Source organism: Ambystoma mexicanum, chromosome 1p (genome assembly GCF_040938575.1).
Source record: "Ambystoma mexicanum isolate Mex_15411 chromosome 1p, UKY_AmexF1_1, whole genome shotgun sequence".
Classification (NCBI taxonomy): domain Eukaryota; kingdom Metazoa; phylum Chordata; class Amphibia; order Caudata; family Ambystomatidae; genus Ambystoma; species Ambystoma mexicanum.
In genome coordinates, this window is record NC_090921.1 from 1,097,990,399 (window position 1) to 1,098,002,447 (window position 12,049).

A 12,049-nucleotide genomic window follows, 5' to 3' on the forward strand; every position below is an offset into this window, starting at 1 on the left:
CCAAAAGTCTAAAATCAGTAGCAGCAGACCCCCTCAATGTAAAAAATACTGTTCACGAGCATTTGGTTGCAAGAATTAATGTGATCACCCCTGGGTCTAGTCCCCCCCCCAAGATTTTTGATTAATTCACCACCCATCCCACCTCAAGGGCATATCTATAAATGATGGCATATCGAGCACAGACACATCAGTGCCTTATGCCAACATTTAGTAAGCACTGGACATAGTTAAGAATGCAGGCAAAGATGCCCTGATGGCCAAGGCAGACACCCAGTCTGCATTCAGGCTCCTCCCCATAAGCAGTTCACACCAGTGGTTCAGTTTTCATTTTGGAAACAAATTCTACTTTGGCAGATGCATGCCCATGGGTTGCTCCATCGCCTTCGCATATTTTGAGGGCTCCAGCTCTTTTTTGCAATGGGAACTCGAGTCATACTCGATGCTTTAGTGGTCCACTACCTAGACGATTTCATGTTTTCAGGTCCAGATGGATCAGATTTGTGCCACAGGGCCTCGAAGGCTTTTAAGGTCATCACCCAAGTATTGGGTATCCCGCTAGCGGAAGAAAAAACAGTTGCCCTGTCCATCATGATCTTATTTCTGGGGATCGAGAGACTCGTACAAAGGTGAATGTCGGATCCCAAGGGATAATGTGGTGGATATAATTGATGCCATGAAAATGAAAGATCAATCAACAGTAGGAGAGTTATTCACTAGAAGGAAAGTTGAATTTTGCATCCAGAATAATTCCACATGGGCACACATTTCAAAAGAGCCTTGAATTGAAAAAGGGGGCCACCAAGAAACACCACCACACACACCTGGGAGCAAATGTAGAGGCAGATTTAGCAATATGGTATACCTTCTTGAGACGTTAATGGAACAGTAATATGGAGAACACCCCCCAATGACAATTGCAAGCGGGTATTGTTCACTGATGCAGCTGGAAGTAAAGGTTTTGGGGGTGTTTTTGGCAATAAGAGGACAGCGGACGCTTGGCCCCCGGACTGGCACACTAAACGGCTGACCAAGAATATCACACTGCTAGAGAGGTTTCTAATTTAGCTAGCACTCCACCTGTGGCGCGATTGTTGAGGGGATTAAGTTTCAGCAATAGTTATTTAACAGTGTGGTCAGACAACTTGGCAGTGGTGTGGTGATAAACGGGGCGCAGCCTCATGCCAATGGGTTCTGGAGATACTTGGGTCCATAAGGAATGTATCTCTGAAAATGAATATTGAACTAAGCGAGGCACATTGTTGGAAAAAGGAATGAACTTGCTAATGCATTATCTCGTTTTCACTGGAAGACCTTCAGAGAGCTAAACCCAGGGCAGAACAATGCACGACTCTGGTCGCAGAAGTATGGGAGGTATAACAAATTGAAACAATAGACAACCAGCGAATGTGACCAAGAAAAAAAGACCAAGGTAAAAAAGAAAGACTGGAAGAGATTCCAATAGCAGTCTCTTGTTCACCAATAACGAAGGTTGTATTAACACCACAAATATATTGATGGCATTGACACAACGAGCACTGGTCTCAAACGGCTGTGCAGTATGCCAGGTGCTTAGAAACATCTAAGAAAATATCAATTTGGAAAAGATTTAAACCATTAAAGCGTGATGGTTTTCTTGGAGTGGACTTTTATGCAAGACAAAATCCTGGGCAATGGTATGGCTGTCCTATTTCATTAACCTAGTGGGCGGAATAGACCCAACACATAGCGCACTAATAATAAAGCATGCTTTGAAAGGGTGATTCAGGTTAGAGGTCACAAAACCAGACCCCCTGAACTTTGAGAAGCTGGCCAAATTAGTAATACTGTTAGAAAAGATCTGCAGCAACAGTTATGAAACATCCCTCTACAAGACCGCTTTCACCCTAGCATACTTTGTGCGTCACTGACCGGGAAAGCTCCAATCGATATATGGTCTGACATGGGCTGATGTACGTTTGTCTAAGGATAGCATGTCCTACCTGTTGAGGAGGTCCAAAACAGACCAATTGGGCAAAGACAGGATAATTAACTTGTACTGTATAGATGAAGAAGTGCACTGCAGGTATGCATCACCCGGTCCTTCTTGAAGATCATGGCACTGTTTGGGAATCCCTTATTAATACACTTGGCTGGTAGGTCCCTTAGTAGGTTCCAGTTCTGGACATCCTAAAAATGCAATTAGAGGGGAAGGCTGGAACTTGGCTGAATTCGGCACACACTCTGGGGTTGGAGCAGCCACCTCAGCATGGTTAGGTGGGCTGGGGAGCAAAGGGGTCAAACAGCTGGGAGGTGGGAAGTCGGAGAGTTTCAAGAGGCACATCTGGCACGACAAGATTTAACTAAATAAACTCATATTTTGTTTCTACAGGCCAACACCCCCGCCTCCCCACACCCCCCGCCCTCATTGCGAGAGCAGACTGGTGGTTGGATGCCTACCGCTCCGCCTCCCCCTTTCCCAACCCACAATCACATGATGGGGTACACCGGAGGATGTTGTGGGATGATTTGCATGTCAATTTGTCGGATTTGATAGGCTTTTGAGACCCTCGGACCACCTAGTGATACACTTAGGAGGAAATGATATAGGCCCACTTGGCAGAAGGAGGCTTTTAAGGGAAATCTGCACATCCCTCACTGTCATAGCGGGCAATTTGGGGCACTCTGAGGTACTTGTCAGAAATACTACCCAGATGGTTCTGGAGAGGTGCAGGATCGGATAAAGCAGTGGAACTTTCCAGGAGGAAACTGAACTTGGCTTTGGCAACATTTTGCAAAGGCATTGGTTTGAATAACATAAGACGTGGCAGCATAGCGTTGGGCAATTCTTGGCAGATAATGTATTTATTTTATTTACTGGATATTTGTAACACGCCTATACAACAAGTGGTGGGTATGGAGATTTTCTGAGGGCCTAGCGATGAAAGGATGCAAATAGGTGACTTTTCAGGGAACCTGAGTGGCCGTGAACGCACTTGGGTGTGGCGGCATGGCCAAGGGCAAGGGGATTAATGGAGTATCAGCCAGGGTCCCGCTTACTGTACGCTGAGGGGACCTGGGTCAGATAACCTGGAGTTTTGTTTACTGGCTGAGGTGAACCGGGGCTTCCTCCCCACCTGACCTTTTGGTCCCCAAAAGCACCTGTGGATTTGATTTGACAAGTTTGTGATGCATAATAAAGCCTGTTGCCTTTTATTGTCCAACAGATTATCTTGTTTTGGTTTTTATTTTACAAATAGGAGTGTATTTTAGTTGTTTCTGCTTGGCTATCTCTAATGATTATGCCTTTGGACCCTTAATGGCTCAGTAGCCGTGGAGGTAGAGGCTCAAAGCTGTAAGCCTGTTGACAGGCAGAGGGGCAAATGCAGGCGCCATTCGGGTGCTTGCAGCAGGGCTGGACAAAGGGGCTTTTAGCATCGCTGTGCCAAAATACAACGGACAGAAACCCGTTCCCCCATATGCCCCCGCCCCAGCCCCATCTGTTCACTGGGGCTTCAAATGGGAACCAACATATATACACATGCACCCACTGCACACTAACAAACACTGCCCATACAACACACACGTTCCCCACACACCCTGCTCTCCCCATACCCTACCCCAAGCATACTGACCCCACATAGTGCCCTACCACATTCCCCCACCTCACACATTTACCCTGTCCACAAGCACACTGCCCCTCACACTGTCTCCACTCATGCACACTCACTCCCCACACCAACATGCTGCTCCAACCCCCCCACCCACTCACTGCCCACACAGAGCCCCACAACACATGCACTACCTCCACACACATTGGCACTCTACATGCTTCCTGTCACACAGATTGACCAGCATCACACATGCATGTATTGGCCACACAAAGTAACATTGCCCACACGTGCACACATTGGCCCTACAAACTAAGTGGCCACAGACAGTCCTTGCCTATAAATCCTCACACCCTGCCCCCACACATCTGCTGGCCCCACAGATATACTGCTGGCCCCAAACACAAGGTCCCCTCGCACTGCCCACACAAACTCACTGCCCCCACCCAGTAACACTGCTGCCACACACACTACTCCCTCACTGCCGTCCCCACACCACTGTCCCAAACACTGCCCCCTCCCACACACACTTTGGTGGCACACACGTACACATTGCCCCTCCCCAACCCCCACACACAATGTTGTGAGTACCTGGGCCTTTCACGGAGATTCATGTCACTGGTTTGTATAGCTGGACATTTGAAGTCCGTCCCTGGCCATGGTGCAAGTGCTTGGCCATGTACCATTGTTTTTTCCAGATCTTGTTCCTATAATCTTGTCCACGTTTCATGACACTCATCCTGAGACCTCATGCACTTTTTGGTATCCCTGATCCAAGCACCAAAGTTAGCCTCCTAGCTGCTGTTATCCATTGCTTGTACTCTGAACTCCAGCAGTGCTCTGTTGGATTAACCTTTGCACACTGAGGCTGGTACAGAAACTTTCTCCTGTTATTGCCACTAGGACAAAAAGCATGTTCGTTTAATGCATGTTTGCACCACTGCAATGTTTGTAGTAGTGTAGAAATCGCCCCACTACAATAACTGTATTCTGAATGTTTTTTTTTTTTACACGGACATTGTTTGCACTATAGGGCACTATTGCTTTGAACATATTTGTGCACAATTGCAGTGCTTCGGGTTTTCTGTAAGGAACCCACTGGTGTACAATTTGAACGGTAAAGGAGGAAGCGGGCAGACGTTTGTGGTATTCCAGCTGAGTTTGCTCTCCAGTTATTGCTCTCGTTAGTGTTACAAAGGTCACCGAGAGGGATCCAGACGACGTGACGTGCCATGCAGCTTCCAAAGGCGCAAGACCGTGCTCGAAACAGTTAGTGTTTTCTGTAGAGGGTGGTAGGATATACGCACTCCCTCTTAAACTTGTACCCAGAACTATTGGCGGCCTTTTGATCTGCGAGCAGAACTGCGTATTTCCCTGCAGTAGTTTTCAGAGACACAGGGGAAGGCGGTCCTGTCGATTACAGGCCGGTGCCTGTGAAAAACCAATGGCGCTGAGGCAAAGTCCATCACGCCAGGCTCATCGTTAACCCTCCTGGCATTGATGGTCCCTGGCCTGTAGAATAATCTGCGCATTTCCATGCCTGACAACATTCCACAGCACACGTATCTCAACTACAGAGCCTATTTCTTATGAACCAAAGCGCGTTGTGATTGTTTTTCAAGCGGTCTTTCATGGAGTAACAAACGACCTTCCTTATTTTCTTGATGCAGTTGCTGTGATTTCTCACTCGCCATGGAGCTAAAGTGCGACTGCTTTTTCATCCTGGGAGCGCTTTTTGGCACCTCACTCTTCGCGCTGGTAGTCTACTTGGTTTACCGTTTTGGGGCGATCTACCAGTTATTCCACAAGGTAAGAAATCCACGAGAATTGCTGTAGAAAACTACTGCCCCATCATCCTGGGCTTATCGCTTCTTTGTGGGACGGTGTACTGGGGTACTTAAGAGGAAGGCCCTGGGCGTGGGACGAGGGTTGGGGGGGGGGTGTAGATGCCAGGTGGCCCCATGTCCTGAGAGTAATTGCAGTGCTTGCAGGTTCACTTTTCCTGTATGTTGTATGTGTGCTCATGTGAGCCCCACCCAGCCAGTAAAAGTGTGCAGCAGACGGTGTTGCATCCGGCAAGGTGCCATCTGGTAGCCGTGAGGGTGTTTTTTGTGCGCAGGTATACTGGAGAGATCGAAATGAAGGTTAGATAAGCAGTAGCTAAATAAATGCAACTCCTGGGTATCAAGCATTTTCCAGCTGCGCTACCACTGCGGGACAAGGGGCTAGTACATAGCGTTCCACAAATCTAACTTGCGCATAAGATGCACATTTATCATTTTGTCCATTATTCAGGACCACATCTGCTTTAAATGTCGTTCAGACATGTTCTAATTTGTTTATGCATTGTCCCAAACAGTTATATTCACATAGGTGTATTTCTTCTGCATCAGTTGGTGTGGGGAGCCAAAAGTAGCTCCTGGAAGCTGCTAGTGTTAAGTTAACCAGGCTCTTCTAGAGTACAGGCAGGAGCTAAATAGCTCGCAGCACCCCTCAATTTCGAACCCTGGAGTGGAGGATGCTGTGATCCACTGACGGGCATGAGCCTGCACACATGGAAAATGAAGTAAATTACTCACCCTAACAAACTTCCTCAGTCAACCCCACACAGATCCTCTGACTCCTACATAAAATACCCCACTTGTTGTGAGACAGAAAGAACCTGTAGCTGTTGCCCCCATATTATTGTTGAAAGTGGGTGGCGGGAGTCAGATTGGGGTGTAGTTGCTGTACCATGCTTGTGAAATTGATGACTATAGTGTGAGCCTCTTTTGCATAAACTGCCCCTGCTGGCTGCAGGACCCTGTCCTGGGAAAATGTTTGCATACCCAAAGTATGATACCTAGGTCACTTCCGTGATGTTGTTACTGGACCATTACGTTCCACCAAAAACTGAATACGTTCCACCAAACACTGAATCTCCTGCATTTTCACCGTATTCAGGATTTGTTGACCTTTAGAAACTTTTACTGCATCTAGGTAATGGAATTCGGGCAGTTAACTTGCTTCTGGGCCTCTTCACTAGTCACTGTTTTCATTAGGCATGGCTTTTAGTCATTTTATTTTATTTGTTGGTTATTTATATGACGCTTATTCAACAAGACAGTGTCTCAAAGCGCCACAAGGCAAAGGGGAAGGGAGTAATGGAACAAATAAACAGTGGAAAAGGCAATTAATACATGATAAAACAAACAGTGGTCCTACTAGGCCTTGTGACATTTGGAGCGTGCAAGTGCAGAGAAAGAGGTGGGGGTGTAAGTGCTAGAAGGGTCCCCCACGGGGAGAAGTGCCAGAGGTGCCTGTTGGCAGGGCATACGATAAGTGCATGGGTGGAGACATCACAAGCCAAAGAGGGAGATCTAACACCCATCAGGTAAGTGCAGGGCTGGGACAAGCCACCCAACTGGCAGGTGTGGGCCCAGAAAGCAGTGCAGGGGGGGGCGGATGCAGGTGGCATTTGGGCAGATGGCCAGGACCCCCTCAGGCCGCCAATCTAGAGAGAGAGAGAGAGAGAGAGAGAGAATATAAATATACAGTGAGATGGAGTTGCAGGTAGCATGGCCCCAGACAGTCCTATGGATGATGCAAAGGGTCTTGAATTGGATCCTTGCAGTGAACTGTTGCAGTAGTCCCGCCTAGAGAGGACCAGAGCTCTAGACACATTGAGTTTCTGGGGGAAGGTGAGGAAAGGGAGAGTGCCTTTTGTCATTGGTTTTATGTGTGATTTTTAGGCAGTGCTGAGCAGAATATAATTTGATTTTCTTATTTTCGCTAACCTTTGGAGGGATAGGCAAGTCTTGCTACTGTTTTGGGATCGTTTTAGACACATTTCACTGGAGGAGTAATTGTGCTGACCAGTGTGGGGCGGGGATATATCTGAAGGAATGGAGCAGGGTGGAGGAAGGGCAGAGTGAAGGAACAGGCAGGGCAAAGGAGATCTTCCCTGAAACACATTTTGGAATAAAGTGTGTAAATCAGGGAATTTTCAAGTCAATGTTTAGGGAGGCACTTTGAGCCAAGCACACACCAAGTTATGACACCTTGGACTCAGTGCATTATAAAGCTAGCAGCAAGACCCCTCAGCAAGTTAATACGTCAACCACAGTATTTGTGTTCAACTGGCAGGACACAGGTCCCAATTCTGACAGGTCAGTTCCTCGGCATTCTGTGAGTGATAAACTGAATACAATCAAAGTGGGTAACACTAAAACCTATTTTTACTATGTTAAGAAGCGGGAGGAATGTGGCATAAAGTGCTATATTAGAATGCTCGGTTATAAACCTGGAAATACAGTCTCTGCCATTTGGTGTGAAATCGAGCCTGTTTAGCCACAGACATCGTGACCTCACATGATGTTTCTAGATTAAATCTAATGGAGTTCAGTCACATGTACATATGCAACATTTCTTAAGGCTACAAGAAAATGTACAATTGAAGAAAAAAAACAGTTGTACATTTATTTTGTACTAAACATTGTAATATCAGCAAATAAGATTTGTCACCGTTGCAATTGTTTAGTCAACCAGTCATAATCTCAAAGCATTAGTTATCTGAAGAGCTTTTTGTGATATCGAAAGCACATTATAGCATTGTGTGGCAAGTCAGAATCGGGAGATGGAAAAGGTGGCATCTTCGTCCAAGGGGTTTCTTTATTTTGAAGCTCTCAAACCATGAACATTCCCCAACCTTCTTGGTCCTTATCTATAGAAAATAATCTGTAGGAGTGCTCATCACAATGTCATACAAAATAACTCCATCCCGCCGTCCAGAAACCTATTCTGCCCGATTTCTGTCCCTAACATTTTATAAAAAGATAAATCACCTAATTCTTTTTTTAAAAAAAAGTGCAACAAGCGCCGTTGCCCAAACCAAGGAATGGTTGGTGTTTCTGACCCGACTGTATCTCTCTCTCTGCCCCTCTCCCTTGCGCTCTCTCTCTCCCTGCCCTGTTGGACAGTTCTAGTTACAGCACAAAGTTCCCCTTATGGATTATCCTCTTCTTCAAGGTTGAGTTTCAGTCTCTGGTTAGTTTCTTTTCCTTGGAATTTGTAGGCGCTGTGCCTCAGTCTTTGGTCTGTGTTCAATCTTTGGGTGCTTCTTGGCACATACATTGACACCAAGTCTCTTTCCTGGGGATCCCCACCCAGGTATATTGCTGTACTCTCATTAGGTGTATCCTAGGCTTTACCCCACCTCGGGGTCCAGTTGCTTTCACCCCACCCTGCCTTTGGTTTCCTCCCCCACACCCGGTTCCTTGGAGCGACCATATACCTTTTATTTCTGGGCAGGCATTCCATGATCGCAATGCAGCTTCTCTTCCCCAGCTTTCTCCTTGGGTTCCGCATGGTGTGGAGACTTGTCTCCCTGCCTGCTGCTGTTCAGCAGGCTACTGCATTCAGTCTTCGCTGCAGTGTATTGGTCCTGCACAGATGTCTTCTTCAGGCTCCTGTCAGGGACGTCATTTCACAAAAATGCCAGGGGTAGTGGAAGTGACATCACGTGACCCTTGACCCCCTGATGACATCACAGGAAGTGATGTCATTTGACACCACCCCGAAGTGATATCGAGGGAAGCGATGGAACATGACCTTTCACCTGTTGACAAATCAGGAAGTGGCATCACATAGCACTGTACACTACGAAAAATATGGTTACGATATCACTATAATGTGATGTACATTTCATAAAAGAATGGATCGGCATATGTATAGTTAAGATCAGTGTGCATAGGCCCATATCACCAAATTACTGTAAATGCAAGCAGCCGTCCATGACCGAATGATAATGATGTTATTATATAGCACTTATATAGAAAAAATATACACTCAATATCACCCAACCTGTGTTGGTACTCATGTATCCACCTCAGAAGGATGAAAGACTGAGTTGAGGCGTTTAAGAACAGACTAAATCAGTGACTCACCCCCTGAAGTGTGCCTGAAATAAACCTTTAATGAGTCTAGCAATTATTGTATAGAATTCCAGAAAGACACATTATTTGGTTTTCCTATTCTTTCTTATTTAGGGTCAGTGCTGAAAGTGTTAGACTTGTGGCACTCCTGTTCTTATTTTTCTTCTTTTTTTAAGGGACCTGAACAAGAAAGCTAGCCAGAAGTAAAGAGCCACATGGTGCCGGTGCATGGAGCTTGCATTACAAAAACAAAACATTTACAAAATGAAACCCCAAAAAGGTTTTTTTTTTTTTTGTTTTTATTTTTAGAGGTCGCAAGTGAGACCTCGGAGGTCGCATTTGCGACATTTGTCGACCTCTAAATGACATCACTGGCTCCTGTCCCTCTGGGACCAGAGCTCCAGTTCTTTTTTTTTTCGGCAGGCCTGCCATGGTTTCCACAGGCTTGTCTGGGTCCTAGTTTAGCAGGCTTGGTGGATGCTTCCATCTCCCAGAAGTTTCCCTGCATCTTCTGCTCCGCGGCCGACTTTTCTTGCTTCCTCCAAGACGATTGGATCTGTATTTGCCCCCGGCATTGCAGTGTGTGTTCGGACAGATTTTCTCTTTTTCTACAACCCCGCCCAAATGAGACCTTTTCCCCTTTTTTTATAGCAAAGCCGAATCTGTGTGTTCTTGTATTTGCTGCTGTGTTAAAAAAAATTAGGCATTTTCTCCTCTATCCCTCTATCTTGCTTCTTCCCTGTGTCCTGATAACTCGCTTCTAGGTGTCGTGATTTATTTTTTTTATTTTTTACTCTATTTAAATTGCTTGCTGTGGATTACAGGGAGACGAACATTTTATGCACATATACATAGATTCATAGTCTCGGGAGGATAGCTCAGGGGCAACACGCTCGCCTTGGAAGCAAGACGACACGGAGCAACACAGGTTCGACCCCCGGGTCCGTGCTTAGAAACCTCTGGGTATTAATCGCGTTATAAATAACCTATCATATAATTTTACAGATGATTTGGTACATTTCTTACTATTTCAGTATTCTCAGACATACACATAGTTTCATTTTACAAAGGATTTACTACATTACCTGCTATATCGATACTTTGTTGCCATGGCATCAGCTCAATGTTATAACTTCTTCCTATATTCTCGGAGCGGCCCCCATATGTCTTTGGGTCTACATGTTGTTGGAACTGTGCCCACATATCCCTCATCCCTTTCATTTGCATACATCAGTTCTCCAAGCCATTCTTGTATCATCAGTGTTGCGTTTGATTTCCATTTTAATAACATACATTTCTTAGCAATTATGCAGCCCATATTAAAGAAACAACAAATGTTCACATTGACCCTCCCAATATCCCTGAGTATGTACATGATGTGGGAGTATTATGAGGGGTATTTCAGTTACTTCGTGCAACACATCAGCCACCTCTTGCCATAATTCCATTACTTTGGGACAGCTCCAGAACATGTGGATGGTGTCTGCTGCCTCACTTCCACATTTCGGACATTTGTTCGTGGTGTTAGGGGAGAATCATGCCATTTTCACCAGAGTATACTGCACTCTATTCAATACTTGGTTTCCTCAAGAGTGGTCTCGGTATCTCTTTCCCATTTCAGTCTGACTGTGTTATGGTGTTCTCTTCTGTTTTGCACCTTTCCGTTCATACTAGATAGTAGTCCCTTCCGATTCCCCCCCACCCCCGTGCCACCATCTCTATGCATTCACATGGTGCTGGTTCCTTTGGGAATGATGGTCACTTTTTCTTTATTGCTGCACGCGTACAATAATATTGTAGCACCCGTACCGGGTTGTCACCCAGTTTTGTTTTAAATTCTTCTATAGTGACAAATCTACCCTGTGGATAAAGGTCGCCTAGCCTAATTTCTCTACCTGGGTCCCACGCCATCTGTATGTCCGTATCGAATGTAGGAGGGAGCCCTGGGCAGTTCGATAATGGGATACTGTTACAATATGGGTTGACCGTGCCTATTCTATTATTTATTCGGGCCCGTGCGTTCACAGTTGTGTGCACTGGGTCAAACGTGCACAAGTCCACATAGTGATCGCTAAGTATGACCAATTTGAGGTCAGACCTGGAATGCTCCATAACCCTCCAGTGCCTTGTGTGGCGTCCCGGTATCTGGTCCATACCAATATCTGGCATAGTGTGCTTGCGCTGCCAAGTAATATAGTTCAAAATCTGGGGCTGCCGAGCCTCCCCTGGCGTAGGGTTCAGTCAGGGATTCCCATTTCATGCGGGCAGTCCTACCCCAGCCCATATAAATTGCACAGCCAATGTTCGAACCTTGGTAAAGAACGTACGCCCTGGCCATAATGGGATTGTATTGAAGAAATATAGTAGTTTGGGTACCACCACCATTTTCAAGAGTGCAATTCTACCTTACAGTGAAATTGGATATTTAGCCCATAGATTTAGTTTAATTTGTAATGTGTGTAAATATTCTTCGTGTTTCCTTTCAATGGTAGTCTCTGCTTCAGAGGTATTTGACAGTGGTCTGTGCCAAGTGGAGCCCGTGAAGGTTCT

At 45.9% G+C, this 12,049-nt stretch overlaps 1 protein-coding gene across 3 annotated transcripts in view; it reads left to right on the forward strand.

The window, feature by feature from the left end:
* The window catches only part of ILVBL (ilvB acetolactate synthase like), a 655,021-nt gene that overhangs the window by 74,895 nt on the left and 568,077 nt on the right, over positions 1–12,049 (forward strand). Inside the window, exons 1-2 of one of the 3 annotated variants that reach the window (XM_069604707.1) lie at positions 4,838–4,856; positions 5,258–5,396. The exons of 1 other annotated variant lie outside the window; for it this stretch is intronic. In XM_069604707.1, coding sequence (XP_069460808.1) covers positions 5,280–5,396 — 117 coding nt within the window. In that variant the 5' untranslated portion in view covers positions 4,838–4,856; positions 5,258–5,279. Of the gene's footprint in view, positions 1–4,837; positions 4,857–5,257; positions 5,397–12,049 lie in introns of those variants that run through there. One more of the 3 variants, XM_069604705.1, reaches the window with a different exon arrangement.